Source organism: Rhinichthys klamathensis, unplaced genomic scaffold, assembly GCF_029890125.1.
Source record: "Rhinichthys klamathensis goyatoka isolate OS25496 unplaced genomic scaffold, OSU_Roscu_1.1 h1tg000302l_1, whole genome shotgun sequence".
NCBI classification, from domain to species: domain Eukaryota; kingdom Metazoa; phylum Chordata; class Actinopteri; order Cypriniformes; family Leuciscidae; genus Rhinichthys; species Rhinichthys klamathensis.
Window position 1 is genome coordinate 185736 of NW_026606821.1, and position 16765 is coordinate 202500.

The 16765-nt window shown below is 41.4% G+C and overlaps 1 protein-coding gene across 1 annotated transcript; it reads right to left on the bottom strand.

The window, feature by feature from the left end:
* Positions 1–3631: 3631 nt before the first annotated feature.
* LOC130103980 (AT-rich interactive domain-containing protein 3A-like) lies at positions 3632–16283 on the bottom strand. The gene is made up of 5 exons (XM_056270337.1): positions 16024–16283; positions 12971–13206; positions 8216–8503; positions 8044–8133; positions 3632–4090 (listed from the first exon to the last, which is right to left on the bottom strand). Exons 1-5 carry the CDS (start codon positions 16266–16268, stop codon positions 3918–3920), a joined length of 1032 nt encoding a protein of 343 aa, XP_056126312.1. The 5' UTR covers positions 16269–16283; the 3' UTR covers positions 3632–3917.
* Between the last annotated feature and the right edge of the window lie 482 nt (positions 16284–16765).

Genomic DNA, 16765 nt, shown 5'->3' on the forward strand with positions numbered 1-16765 from the left:
TCTGACCCTCAGGAGTCGCCATATATTCAGGGCTGAAGAGACCAAATGTGATGTTAAAAACCTGTTCTGATGGTCCACTGATTAGATGCTGGAGACCTTTTATGGCTCTAAAAAACCCTGAAGCATTTTAAAGCAATTAGACACAGTCACAATAAAACAGGACAGAGAATCTGCACAATGTTTTTAATCCAGTTCAAACAGAAGAAGAGCTGCAGCAAACATGGAGAATCAAGAGCTGGAACAGAAGAATCAATGTCCTGAGAATAGAGAGAAAGCACATCAATATGGCCTTCAAACCTCTTCCAGACCAGACTCGTGCGTACATGTGTTTTAATGCACAGGTCATTCCCTGGTCACCCACTACATCATCATGATCCAGACCTGTTAAAACAGACTCGATCTGGGGCGTGTTTCCCGAACACCGAAATAACTCGCGGCTTCACTATCATAGTACATCATCGTTGAAGAAATCAAGTATAGTCACGACTTTCCTGAAACCGTATTGTCGCAAATTGGTCGTTGGTAATGATGTCACGCAGGTTATGGAGTAATAACTACTTTTAATGAATCGGTTTGAGATCGAATTACCGCTAGATGTTTTGCTATAAATCACAGACATGCATCTGAGGAATATTTCTAATTTTTCTCAGTTATTTTGATTTATTTCCAGATTCACTCATAGACTCGTTCTTGCGCACTAGAGCTCGTTCACACATGCGCACTCTTCAGAAACTACACTTTAAATCTCTTGACAAACTCAAAGACGTAAATGACATTTGTGTGTATTCTAAATAAAACAGATTTTGTACTGAATGTCCGCTTGCTTATTTTGCTCAAGATCAGGATTTATTGAGTCACATGTCATGAAATCTAGAAACTCTTCTATCCGCAGCTCGAGATCTGTCGCTCAAACACACACCTCTGCGATGCTGTTTGCGAATGTTCGTTATAACGATGTTTTCAGGAAACACACTCGTTAAACTGATGATAACTTGCGACCATAGTTGGCTAACGATGCTTTCGGGAAACACACCCCAGAAGATGTTCACAAACGTGCATGACACTGAAACACTCGCTTGTGAAAACAGCATCAATAATGCCGGTGACCTTTGACCTGGTCTTTGGTATCTAGCTGTGCAGGAACTGAAGGCAGTTTGCTTGGTTACGGCGAGCAGGTTTGACCACCTGATTGTACAAATGCAACAGTTCACGTTTGTTTGGTTTTGCCACGAGAAAAAAAAGACACAAAAAGAAAGAATGGAGGGATTCACGTCCAGCATTCCAGATCCCGCAGTCTTCGGGAAGCGCGTTTGCCTCCCGTCATCATGGCAGCATGAGGTCTGTAGTGTAAATCTCCACACTTCACAACAACGCTTCATGAGTGATTATATTCATAGCATCTTAAAAATAATGAGTTCACTTAAAAACATCACAGTACTTCCTGAGAGAGACGCCTTCCTGTAGCGGAAAGCCAACATGTGAGATCGGACAATAACGAGGATGATCATGCAGAGATTCTGCTCTGGTTTGTGGAATGATTTGATGGTTACGCTGAGAACTTCATCACACCATTCATGGGTGAATCTCATGAAACCTCTGAGAAAAACATGATATTTTGATCCAAAATCAGCAGAAAGAAATGAGAAATTATAGTTTGCATAAGGAAAATGTTGGATGTTTTAAATTGTGAGGCTATTATCATGACAATGAAATGAAATGCTTCTAAAAACAGACTTAAATGTCCTTATAAAAAAATTATTATATTATAATAGTGCTGTCAAATCAATTAATTAATCACATCTAACATAAAAGTTTGTAATTATATAATATATATGTTTGTGTGTGTGTATATATATATACACACACACACACATACATGCACACAAATATATATATTATATAATTACAAACTTTTATATATATATATAAATATATAATATTACATACTCTATTTGTGTATGTATATATAAAATTGCTGTCACATCGATTAATCGTGATTAATCACATCTAACATAAAAGTTTGTAATTATATAATACATATGTTTGTGTGTGTGTATATATATATATACACACACACATACATGCACACAAATATATATATTATATAATTACAAACTTTTATATATATATATAAATATATAATATTACATACTCTATTTGTGTATGTATATATAAAATTGCTGTCACATCGATTAATCGTGATTAATCACATCTAACATAAAAGTTTGTAATTATATAATACATATGTTTGTGTGTGTGTATATATATATATACACACACACATACATGCACACAAATATATATATTATATAATTACAAACTTTTATATATATATATAAATATATAATATTACATACCCTATTTGTGTATGTATATATAAAATTGCTGTCACATCGATTAATCGTGATTAATCACATCTAACAAAAAGTTTGTAATTATATTTTGCGTGTATGTGTATATACACAAACACACAAATATATAATATATAATAATATATAGTATATTTATATATATAATTGCAGTCAAATCAATTAATTGTGATTAATTGCATCTTCCATAAAAGTTTGTAAATAAATAATGTGTATATATATATATATATATATATATGCATACATACACACACACACACATATATATATAATTGCTTTCAAATCAATCACATCTAACACGTTTGTGTATATACATAAACTTTTATGTTAGATGTGATTAATAGCAATTGTTGGATTTGACAGCACTAATACATATCTAGCATTAATATATATATATATACACACATACACACATAAATATATATATTTTATTGCTGGCAAATCGATTAATCACGATTAATCGCATCTAACATAAAAGTTTGTGTATATAGACAGATGTGATTAATCATGATGAATTGATTTGACAGTACTAATATATATATATATATATATATATTTTTTTTTTTCTTCATGAGATTCACCCATATATATTTAAAACTTGCCCTGAGATCCAGATGAAATAAACGTACGAGCAGATCCCACAGCGTGCCGGTCGCTCGTTCACACATCGACTGAGACATTCAGCTGGTTTCTGAGGTATTCGACTGTTGTTCTGAGAGACAGACGGGCTCTGAAATCATCAAACGTTTGAGAGAACCGTATAGAAGATCCCGGGAATTCCTCTTCCCTAGCGATCCCGTCCTCGGGTCCAGACGGATGCATAGAAGAGAGTCAGTGAGGTCCCGTCATTAAACCACGTCAGCATTTCTGATTCTGACGAATTCAAATCGAAAAAAAAAATCAAAATAAAAATAAAAACTCATTCAGAAAAGGTCTGAACTACAGATCCTGAGGTAAAAGACATTCCCGTAACGTTCCACCGCTAAATGCTTGAGGTATGAATGTAAAATGAGGAAAACTTGAGAGAAAAAGTTCATTCAGGAAAAAAAAGTCACGAAAACAATCAGAAGACAGATCGAAACACACTCTAAATAAAAATCTTCAAGTTCTGTAAAACCTGCCTGTCGTTTGGCTGAACGTTCTGATTGTATTTAGCGTTTTCTTAAACGCCGGGCGTCGTTCATGAAACACAATCACAAATTCCTGCATGAATCGTTCATAAATCCATTCTTACATTAAATTGATTATGAGGTTTTAGAAACATGTATATCTCTTTTAATTTTCCATGCTTTTATTTTGTGATTATTTTAATTCCTTTCTATGTAAAGCACTTTGAATTGCCATAGTGTATGAAATGTGCTATTTAAATAAACTTACAGTAAGAGTGTTTTTGAACGGTTAACTTGTGATTCCTGAATGAGGCCCAGCGATGTTATTTTATGCATATGTGTCCATGTACGTGTAAATGTGTTTCTAAACACGCGGACAGCCGATGTCGACAGCAGAGAATGAGGTACTGATTGTGCAACAGTTTGCGGTCGGCTCGGGTTACGGGGAGCCGCTGGTGGACGGTTCCGCGGAGCTCCGCCCCTTGGGGGAGGAGGAAGAGGCGGGGCTTTGGCTGGGGGCGGAGCTAGAGAAGGGTCGAGCTGGAGGAGCGTGAGACACACACACACTCACACCCGCAGATGCAGACGCCGACTTCTGCGCGAACAGAGTTCCTGTCATAGAAATACACATTTCTAAAAATTAGATGCACTGAAATGAATGCATTCTGGAGTGAACGAGTAAATGATGCCGTTCACTCACTCACACACACAATCACTCACTCACACACACTAACCCGATCCCTAAACCTACCCAACACACACACTAACCCGACTCCTAAACCTACCCAACACACACACACACACACACACTAACCCGACCCCTAAACCTACCCATCACACACACTAACCCGACCCCTAAACCTACCCAACACACACACTAACCCGACTCCTAAACCTACCCAACACACACACTAACCCGATCCCTAAACCTACCCAACACACACACTAACCCGACTCCTAAACCTACCCAACACACACACTAACCCGACCCCTAAACCTACCCATCACACACACTAACCCGACTCCTAAACCTACCCAACACACACACTAACCCGACTCCTAAACCTACCCAACACACACACTAACCCGATCCCTAAACCTACCCAACACACACACTAACCCGATCCCTAAACCTACCCAACACACACACTAACCCGACTCCTAAACCTACCCAACACACACACTAACCCGATCCCTAAACCTACCCAACACACACACTAACCTGACCCCTAAACCTACCCAACACACACACACACACACACACACACACACACACACACACACACACACACACACACACTAACCCGATCCCTAAACCTTCCCAACACACACACTAACCCGATCCCTAAACCTACCCAACACACACACTAACCCGACCCCTAAACCTACCCAACACACACACACACACACACTAACCCGACCCCTAAACCCACCCATCACACACACACACACACACACACACACACACACAAACCCGATCCCTAAACCTACCCACACACACACACACACACACACACACACACACACACACACACACACACACACACACTAACCTGATCCCTAAACCTACCCAACACACACACTAACCCAACTCCTAAACCTACCCAACACACACACACACACACACACACTAACCCGACCCCTAAACCTACCCAACACACACACACACACACACACACACTAACCCGACCCCTAAACCTACCCAACACACACACACACACACACACACACACACACACACACACACACACTAACCCGACCCCTAAACCTACCCAACACACACACACACACACACACACACACACACTAACCCGACCCCTAAACCTACCCATCACACACACACACACACAAACCCGATCCCTAAACCTACCCAACACACACACACACACACACACACACACACACACAGGGCCGGCGATTGCTATAGGCGAACTAGGCGATCGCCTAGGGCGGCAAATGTGTTGGGGGCGCCGGCGCCCTCTAGTGTCGCCCCTACTTCCCATTAATCATAGAATTAGAATGACAAGCGAAATAAAACATGTTTATTAAACATGATCATCATAAGGCGCCCCTCAGCCACACGTTTAATTACTTGTCAACCTGATTATTAGATTGAATTGATGATTATTGTCGATCATTTCCTAACGTGGGGTGGGGGGTTACGTTAGGCAAGTGCTCAGCTGCTGGCGCGTTGATCGAAACCCTCTGGTGCACAGGGACGAAACGGAGAAAGCAACAAGATAAAAAGAAAGCCCAGTATAGAGGTAAGTCTTCTCATCTCAGCCATTAAGGCGTCAAACAAAATAAATGTACTTAGTATTGTGCACAGGCATGCTGGCCATCGGGACTACTGGGAGCGAATTCTTTTCCCCCAGGATGGTAGAGATTCCCGGTGGGCCGACGTGCTTTTTGGGCCGATACATAATAATTTTATTATTATTATTTTTTGTCTTAGTGGCCCATAAAACTCGTGCATCGGCCCATTCGTTTTGTTTTGTTTAATTGGCGGCGCTGGGTTACTTCCAAGTAACAAAATTAATTATGAAAGTTTCCTTTATTTTTCAGTGCATTTGTTTTACAATATAGCCTATGGCTATTACTGTCATGGGATTAATATTATAACTATTATTATGTAGTAGTGTAATGTAGACAGACACTGTAACTAAAAGAGGTTTGAATTTTTCTTTGTTTAATTTGAACACTGAATATGGGTTAGAGATTTTAATTTTGAACTCTCAAAGTGCACCAGATTGATGAATTTAACATTAAAATGCACAAAATGTTCTTACTAATATATTAGTAATAATAGTAGTGATGGTAGTAATTGTAATGTATCTACTACAAGTTACATGCTCAGACAAAATGTATTTGTACAATGCAACTATGTAGGATGATAGAAATATCATTGAACGTTCTTTGTAGCATTTGTATGAACAATTTATTATACAGTTGAAGTCATAATTAGCTTGTTTAAGTATTTTTAATAAGGGGAGGGGGACGGGGGCAAACTTAGGCTGCGTCCCAATACCTCCCCTTACCCTAGATTTCTGCCCTAACCCTTGTTTTTGCGCGTTCTCGTGTAGGGGTAGGGTGTCCCAATACTCCAAAGAGCAAGGGGGAGTGCTATTCTCCCCTTAAAATCAACCCTCAAAACATAGTGCGGTCCGATGCAGGCTTAAAACGAAGTGGAAGATGAAATTACCCAGGATACCTTGCGAACTCAGCGAGCCGGTCAAATTTTTCAACTAAGATGGCGGACACCGCTGGAAAAGAACAATTTTATTTTAAGTATATTTTCGCAAATACGCATGTTAAAATGTCGAAATATGTTGGAATATGTTAGTTTGATGCCCATCCAATGGACTGTTGAGTTTTCAACACTAATGTTAGAAAATATTTCACGAAGCTATCTGACGATGTTCATATGATATCTGCCGAGTGCTTCAAAAGCAAATCAAATATACATCTGATCTGGGTAAGTTAGTTAATCTAATTTTATTTTCGATTTTGGCTTCCAAGGATTATAAAAAGAAGATATGTGAGGTAAAATTATTCAAAACTAGCCGCGTTCGTCTAGGTCTAGCGCATCAACTTCCCTTCACAGCGCGCTGTCATTTCTCTCTAAACCCAAACCTAACGTCAGAATCAGCACTGAGCACAATCGGTGATTGTTGTAAAGTGCAGTGTCTGCGGTTTCTAAATTGCGGGACGTTGGTGGTAAAAACAGCAACTAAAAGCACAATGATCCGCGCAAGAGACGTTGCCCCGGTTCCCATGGCGGCGCGCGCGCGTTCGGAAACGGATTGCAACTAACGTTAGACAAGCAAACTTTGGGTTTTGTGTGCGCTTCTAAACGATCAGATACAAACAAATATATGGCAAAATTACCGGAAATGCGTCTTCTATATTCCACATGTCTTCTCTGTTGATTCGTCAGATCAGATGTAGATAAACGAAAACAGCCCACACAACAGGCAACACAACAACTGGAACCGGCAATTTTATGAATGAAAATAGTAGTAGAAGTAGTAGACACTTTAACGCTGCGCGTGACGTATTGAGGATTGCCGCGCTAATTTACATATAGTGGTGTCCCATTTCATAGGGAAAGATCTTCAACTCCACTTCCCTCGTTGAGGGGACTTTACTTTCGAGGGCACTCAAAACCAAGTGGAAGTTTTAAGGAGAAATGGGACAGGGCCTTAATCTTGCCTAGGGCAACCATAGGGGTTGAGCCGGCCCTGCACACACACACACACACACACACACTAACCCGACCCCTAAAACTACCCATCCAACACACACACACACTTACCCGACCCCTAAAACTACCCATCCAACACACACACACACACACACACACACACACACACACACTAACCCGACCCCTAAAACTACCCATCCAACACACACACACACTAACCCGACCCCTAAACCTCCCCATCACACACACACACACACACGCACACACACACTAACTCGACCCCTAAACCTGCCCATCCCACACACACTCTCTCTCTCTCACACACACACTCACACACACACACACTCACACTCACACTCACCTGAGTAAATGATGCCGTTCACTTCCACTGACACGCTGATACTCGCTGCTCCGGTGGAGGAAATACTCATGGCCAGATCCTGCTTCTCTTCTGCAGAAACAAACACCTTATTAACACACACATCAGTGCGTAACACACACACACACACACACACACACTCCTTCACACTGACCTCTGGCCGGGGCCCCGAGCCGCAGGTTCATGGGCATCTGCGAGGCCATGGCCATCAGGTTGTGCTGGAAGGCCTGATGCATGAGTCTCTGCTGCTCCTCAGCGAGTCGGATCATCTTCCTCTCCGGCGCCTCCGTCTCCAGCTTCTCTCTGAGATGCTCCAGTGTGGAGGCCCTCAGACCCGCCTGGGGCCCCGGATCCAGTGTGGAGGCCCTCAGACCCGCCTGGGGCCCGAGAGCCAGAGAGAGCGAGGGAGAGCGGCCCGCCAGCAGAGAGGAGACGCCGTCCTCTGGGGGAGAGAGAGGAGAACACCGGGATGAGGAGAACGCCTGTCATATATTACTGTATACACACACACACACGCGCACGCACACACACACACGCACGCACACACACACACGCACGCGCACACAAGCACTCACGCACGCATAATACAAATAATATATATAAGAAGTTCCTACATTTTTATGATCATATTGTCATCATTTAAAAATAGCAATAAACCACTGAAGGAGGTTACAGTGATTTTATGGACAACACACACCAATAACACAATTCAACAGATTAACACACACACTCACACTACAGAATTAATGATGCAAACCTCATCAAACAGATTCTTAAAAATAAAGGTTCCAAAAGGCTTTTTTAACTGTGATGTCATAGAAGAACCATTTTTGGTTCCTCAAAGAACCTTTCAGTGTTCAGTTCTCAAAAGAAAAATGTTCTCCTTAGTGCGAAGAACAACATAAAGGACATTTCTGCACTATAGAGAACCTTTAGTGGTTCCATGGATGTTCAAGGTTCCCACTGAGTGTCAGTGGAGGTGCAGTTCGTGCTCCGGCCGACAGGAGGCGCTCTAACACCACAGATACACCAGCAGACTGAGCTGAACACGTGGACAAACAATTCTCAATATACGGTTTCTTTTTGTCAAAACAGCATGAGCATGTGTTCACTCGCTCAACGCACCGGATATTAGTGTTACTGAACTACTACTGAATGACTTTTAGCAGATCTACTCATTTAAAATTCACTTGTCTGGAAGAAGACAATAAACATTCAAGGCTCATGTTCTTCATAGGGGTGTTTTGTACACATTTGTGTCCAATCAAATGCAAGTCCCGCCCCCTAAAGCCAGAGTGTGATGATAACTATTGTTAAAGGGGTGGTTGATTGTGATTTCACTTTTTTACCTTTAGTTAGTGTGTAATGTTGCTGTTTGAGCATAAACAACATCTGCAAAGACTACAACAAACGGCTGGTAGGAACTACAATGAGCTTCTTCACGGGTTAGTGACATCACTAACCCGAAAATTTACATTAACCCCGCCCCAATTCGCCTTTGGCTAAGCCCCACCCCCCTTAGTTACTGTTGCTACGTCCGACAAACAAACTTCACCTGGGCTCTGGTATCAACATGGCTTATGCTGTGACAGCTCTTCCTGCTGACATTTTATCAAACTTTTATAAAGCAGCAAATAAAGTGTCCGATAGAAGTAGTCAAAACGGGCTGCAATATCCGTTCGAAGGCTATATTCACGACATACAGGTGAAACAGGAACAACAAGGCATCCAAATGGAGGCAAAAGCAATACCGGTCACAGTCAACAAATGACCCACCGCATATCCTCCTAATGGAGACGGAGGCTGGGACTGACAATATCAAGGAGCAACACTGTTCATGCAAAGCTGGGTCTCTATTCACTTCTATAATCGTTATTACAAAGCAAACGGACTACGCGAGTATAACGTTGTATTTATTAGCAGCGTGTGCTAGACCAGTGATTCTCAACCGGTGGGCCGCGGCCCTCTGGTGGGCCGTGTAGGCAGTGGTAAACTACCCACCAAATTCATTTTTATTTGTTTTTTTTTTGATTGACAAATCTTGTTATTTTCTAATTATCTGATTGTTCTTATGAATTTATATGATCAAAAACACTCCAGTCCAGTCATAAAGCATTATCTAAAAGCGAATTTATGTTTAAATATCGCAACACCGACCAATCACGTTACAACGTCAGATTGAACGTTTGTTCGATCAGATGCAGTAACATTACGTTACTGTTATATGGATCGTTTTCTGAAAAGAAACGCAGACGTGGGAGACAGACTGGTGCAAGCAAAAGCTGCGAAGTGTGTGGTGAGAAAATATGATGCTGAATACATTCAAATTGTTTTTATAAGGGCAAGTCCTACTGAGACTAAAGCGGGTCGCACACCGGACGAGAAGCGCAGCGCCGCGCCGCGTCTAGGGGCCTGTTTACACCTGCTCACTTCATGTGTTTTTTTCTGATCAGATAGATATCCGATTTATCAAAACGATTCCATTTACACTTGATCACATAAATGTGTTTCCGCAAAACGGATATAGCCTAAATCCGATCTTCAATTCCCGCGCTATATGCTGATTTAATGGAGTTAACGTCACCGAAATCAAAAGATATGAGCTGCAATTTATTGATCATCAGCTAATTTCAAAATCAAAGACCACAATAGGAGAGAACGGCAATGGCACATGGTAAGATAATTTCGTTTCTTTACTTTTAATGAAGATGATTATGTGTTAAGCAAGGGTCTGCGACTACTTTCACTTTGATTTGCTATAAGTTGCGCGTTGGCTTGATGATGCTCAGCTGCTCTCATCTGCGGCGATTCGTAGCCCACTGCAGTAGCGCCGTCATATCTGATTATAACATGACATATAGCTATAGGCCTAGCCTATAATACGCTCTCACATGTTTTTTTTTTGTTTTGTTTTTTGCATTGTTGGGAGGAGTAACATTTACATATGTGGTTTCAACCAGATGCATTTCCACTTGTCCAGTTTCATCTGGAATGCGCCCCAGACCTCCTCCCTGTGGTTTGAGCGATCGGATTTAAATCCGTCTTTTGGTCTTTTCACAATCGGATAGCTATCCGAACACAGTTTAAAGTGGCCAGGTGTAAATTGCCCCTAGGAGCTAGGACAAGGTATCACACACCAGACGTGCACTTTCTCAGTTTATGGCCAGCAATATTGTTATGTTTAAGGACATTATTAAATTAAGATAATATCTGTAGCCTACTATTATGATTGTATTGTAGCTACAATTAAATACAACCGTTGCTGAGTCTGCTGCAGAACACTTTACCTCAAGACGTACATTAACTGAATTAATTGAGAATCTCACCTGAAAATCCGATAATTTTCATCCACGCAGCTGATTTCTGTAAATTAATGTAAAACTAAAACTAAATGTATCTTGTATCTATCTTAAGTCAGTGTAAATGGGGCTCGGTGGCACGGCAGGATTTTGAACAGGGTCCTGAGCCGTAGCTGGGTGCCGCGGACAGTCGCCGAATGGCGCTGCCGGTGTGTACACACACTCATAGAAAATAATGTGTTCGAATTTTAAAGCCTCTCGTCCGGTGTGCGACCCCCTTAAGCCGAAGGCACAGTGTGTTGAATGTGGAGAAACGTGTCAAATGAAGCGCTAAAAAAAAACATCAAAGCTGCAGAAACATTTGACCTCAAAACTGTGTTGGGAAGCCAAACGAATATTGTTTTAAACAGTCATGTTAATATCGCTAATTGTATTTGATAAATTATACTTACACTAGGCCTATGTAAATTGGGGTGAATGAACATTTCTGCTAATGAATAGAGTGAATGTCCCCCTCTTGTGTGTCTGACCCATTGTGCCTGTTATTGTTACAACAAGAATGGTTACTGAGTAAACCTGCCGAGTCGTTTTTATAGACAGTTTTCATCTATATAGCTGACTTGACCTAGTCTGCTACAGTGGCATAACAGATTAACAGCAGAGTATATCATTGCACTTTTTGAATGATCTGTTATTCTGTGTTCATACTATCATATTTGGAAAGGTGGTCCTTGGAATGTTTTTAAATAGTCATTGGTGGGCCATGAGTTGTAAAAGGTTGAGAACCCCTGTGCTAGACGACACTTGTCAGGATTTGACTTCGGTTTTGGGAAGGGAAAAAAACGGACACCCCCCTCCAACCTCTCTGGGAAATGCGTATCTGTGTTACAAATGCCCCAGGCACAACGTTTAACCATATTTTTTGATAAAACTACGACGGTAATAGCAGGTCGAGACCAAAAATATGACACGCCTGTGTTAAAGTCAATGGAGCGCTGTGAAAAAGTGTCGGACCACTGTGGGAGCTCGTTCTTGGCTGCGCTGTGATTGGTCAATCTACATTCTAGGGTGTGGCTTAGCCAAAGGCAAATTTATAGATTATCATGACAGAATATGCTAATCAATGACTAGAACAGAGTTAACTCCACATCAGATACATAAATCCATCAACTAAGCATTCAGAAATGTCCTGTTGCTCTTCATGTTGTCACTTCTAGAGTTTCTCCATCTTTGTCTGACTCAGGTTTGAACATAAAACGCTAAAAGTTTTTGAAATGTTCAGTGTGTGTGTGTGTGTGTGTGATTAGCTCTGATTACCTCACACACACACAACACTGAACATTTAAAAAAAAATTGCGTTTTATGTTACACACACACACACACAAGCTCTTGAACCTCCTCCCTCAGCGCCGGGAGCAGCAGCTCATTTGCATTTAAAGGGACACACACAAAAACGGCGTTTTTTTTTACTCGCCCTCAAAAAGTGACGATTTTAACATGCTATAAAAATATCTGTGGGGTATTTGGGCTAAAACTTCACACACACACACTCTGGGGACATCAGAGACTTATTTTACATCTTGTGAAAAGGGCATGTTCACTCAACTCACCCAGTCCCTTCTTCAGAGACGGTCCTGGGAGTCCGTTCAGGGCCCCGAATGCCGACAGATGCATCTTGGGAGGGGTCATGATGTGGGGGGCGGAGCCGGAGCTAAAGCGGAACAGGCTGTTGCTGTAACTGGGCCGACGGCCTTCGCGCCGGTTGCTGTCGATGGCGGCCTGGAGCTCACCGGGAGAACTCAACGCCTTCCGCTCACACTCGTACGGATACAGGTACTTCATATACCTGAGAGAGAGAGAGAGAGAGAGAGAGAGAGAGAGAGAGAGAGAGAGAGAGAGAGAGAGAGAGAGAGAGAGAGAGAGAGAGAGACGGACATCAACACTACTAAACACAACTAATGAGCAGACACTGATGAAACCGAAATTTTTCAATTTCAATAGAGCATTTTTAGCATGACATACTAAAAATTAGCATAATAAAACAAAGAAACAACCAAACAAAACATATGTATAGATCATGTCATATGTAGCATAGTAAATAAATAAATACAATCCATCTTAATAAATGAATAAAGTGTGTGTAAAACTCTCTCTCTTTCTTATATATATATGCTATTCAACTATTCAATATTATTATACAATTATTCAACCCCCATTGCAAATCAAGTTTTTTTTTGTGCAAAATGTACAGACTTTCAGCTGTTTGCAATGAACAAATCAAAAGTAATTGAAATAGCTCAACACAACAAATGTTTCGAGTGGTTTCCCCACATTCAACTGAAAATGCAACTTTTAATGACTTCTGCAGTCTCAAAATTATTCACCCCCATCATGGCAAGCATGGTTAGTACTTGCAGAACAGCGGTTTGCTGTATGAGCTGCTGCAGACGAGATGTAGAGCCAGACAGCAGCTTCTGAGCGATCCGAGCCCGTTCCTCAAGAGCAACGGCCTCCAGTTCAGGGATATTCCGCCTTCTTCAAATCCCTCCAGAGGCTCGAGTCAGGAGGCTGAGATGCCACTGTATCTCCCAGGGCTTCTTCTGCAACCAAGCATTGCTGGAATCTGAGGTATGCTTGGGATCATTGTCCTGTTGAAGGTCCAAGCTTCAGCTTCCTCTCTGACGGCATGACGTTTTCTCCAAGGATTTCCTGATACTTCAATGTATCGTCTAGTCTTCCACACGCTGCAGGTTTCCAGAGCCGGAGGACGTAAATCTTCCTCCAGACACACCGCTGATCCATAGGGCCGAAAAGTTCCCGTTTTGTTTCATCGCTCCACATTAAAGAATCCCAAAACTTCTATGGCTTATTTAAATGATTTTGAGCAAATTGGAGCCGACTTTTCTTGTGCTTTTGGGTCAGTAGTGGTGGTTCTGGCTTGCGTTTAGTACGAGCCTTGCTGTTCAAGTTGAAACATCAGTGCCTGTTGCCATCAAGTCTTGCTGAAGGTCTTTTGCAGTCATTTTGAGGGTTTTCCTCAAATCTAGTTGCAGCCGTTGATAGCTTCCTTTTTCTGTCCCGTCCAGGTAGTTTTACCACTGTTACTTTAACTTTGAACTCGCAAAATATGCGTCCAACGGTGTCTCTAGGAACATTTAGTGCCTTCGCTATCTTTCTGTATCCTGTTCCTTGTTTGTGAAGGGGGATGAAATCTTCTCTTAACCTTTTGGACCATTCTTTTGACTTAGCCATATTTGTAACTTGCAGTCAAACGTGACACTCTACAAACTTAGCCAGTTCAGATTGTTCGTGTGTTCTAGCTCAAGCACACCTGGTGCAACTAATGAAGCCCTTGATTAGTGAGACAACACCTTTTTTGCAGATTTGTGCTGTTGTGAGGTATTCTATTCAGGGGGTTGAATAATAATGAAACTCCAGAAGTCATTAAAAGTTGCATTTTCAGTTACATTTGGGAAAACCACTTGAAACATTTGTTGTGTTTCAATTACTTTTGTTTGATTTGTTCATTGCAAACAGCTGAAAGTCTGTAAATTTTGCCAATAAACCTGATTTGCAATGGGGGTTGAATAACTTTGATTGCACCTGTATATGTGTGTGTTAATGTGTGCGTATGTGTGTATATAAATATATATATGTGTGTGTGTGTGTGTGTGTGTGTGTTAAAGTGTGTGTTTACACAGAATATATATTTTGTGAGCACAGATCCAATTAAAGAGAGATCGAGAGGATGCTCCTGTTTCCACCCCCACACTAAAGCTACCAAATCAAATCAATATATCAATATATCTTTCACCTCAAGCTAATTAGTGTGAGGCAGAATCGGATGAGGAGAGAGAGAGAGAGAGAGAGAGAGAGAGAGAGAGAGAGAGAGAGAGAGAGAGAGAGAGAGAGAGAGAGAGGTGTGTGATGTGTTTATTTGTTGTAATTTTGATGATTATGGCTTACAGCTTATGCAGGTTTTTTTGGGGGGGTTTTCATAAGCTGTAAGCCATAATCATCAAAATTATAACAAATAAAGGCTTGAAATATCTCATTTTGCATGTAATGAGTCTATATAATATATTAGTTTCACCTTTTAAGTTGAATTAGTGAAATAAATGAACTTTTGCACGATATTCATATTTTTCGAGTTTCACCTTATATGTGACCCTGGACCTCGAGTCGCACGGGTGTTTCTGTGGCAAATTGCCAACAATACACTATATGGGTCAAAATTATCAATTTTTCTTTTATGCCAAAAGTCATTAGGATGTTAAGTAAAGATCGTGTTCCATGAAGATATTTTGTAAATTTCCTACCGTAAATATATATAAAAAATATTTCTGTGAGTGGATGCAGCAAAATCGTGAACATAAATGCACAACTTTAAAGGAGATTTTCTCAATGTTTCGATTTTTTTGCACCCTCAGATTCCAGATCTTCAATAGTCGTATCTCAGCCAAATATTGTCCTATCCTATCAAACCATACATCAATGAAACGCTTATTTATTCAACTGTCAGATGATGTATGAATCTCAATTTAAAAAAATTGACCCGTGTGACTGGTTTTGTGCTCCAGGGTCACATATCCATACATATTTAGAGAGAGAGAGCGATAGAGAAAGTGAGTGTGTGTATGGTGTGTGTGTGTGTGTGTCGTACTGCGTGCGCAGCGTGAAGGCGGCGCTGGTGATGGAGGTGGGCAGGTTCAGACCCTTGGTGATCTCTCTCCAGATCTTCTTGTTGATGACCTCCACCAGTCCGCCTTTCTCCGTCACCAGTTTATACAGCATGAACAGATCCAGGACCTGCTTCGCCATGATGGGGATCCGGTTCACCGGAGTCCCTGCGGAAAACACACCGGCATCAGAGAGAGTGTGTGTGTGTGTGTTCCTGTTCAGAAACATTCAGACACTCGTGAGTTTTACTGCAACACCTGACTCGCTGTAACTGCTGTTATAAACCAGTGGCTGGAGCCCAACCCACGATCAATACATCATTCATGACATGCAGAATAAACCCGATAATCCTAATAAACATTTCTTCTGCCAAGTGATGTAGTTCACTATAGGCTGTGTGGTTGCTTAGCAACAAAACAATCTGAGATCAATGCACAGCACATTAATATAGAACTCAACTGTGTGTGTGTGTGTGTGTGTATGTGCGAGTGAGTGAGTGAGTGAGTGTTTGTGTGTGTGTCTGTGTGAGTGAGTGAGTGTGTGTGTGTGTGTGTGCGAGTGAGTGTTTGTGTGTGTCTGTGTGTATGTGTTTGTGCGAGTGAGTGAGTGAGTGTTTGTGTGTGTGTGTGAGTGAGTGAGTGTTTGTGTGTGTGTGTGTGTGAGTGAGTGAGTGAGTGTTTGTGTGTGTGTGAGTGAGTGAGTGTTTGTGCGAGTGAGTGAGTGAG

What these genes read in the sequence shown, in the direction of transcription:
- LOC130103980 (XM_056270337.1), bottom strand. Translation starts at nt 16,268, where the DNA reads ATGTTTCTGAACAGGAACACACACACACACACTCTCTCTGATGCCGGT. An exon ending in GCTCGGGGCCCCGGCCAGAG is followed by an intron (nt 8,134 to 8,215) that starts GTCAGTGTGAAG and finishes TTGTTTCTGCAG; the next exon opens with AAGAGAAGCAGGATCTGGCC. An exon ending in GAACGGCATCATTTACTCAG is followed by an intron (nt 4,091 to 8,043) that starts GTGAGTGTGAGT and finishes TTTCTATGACAG; the next exon opens with GAACTCTGTTCGCGCAGAAG.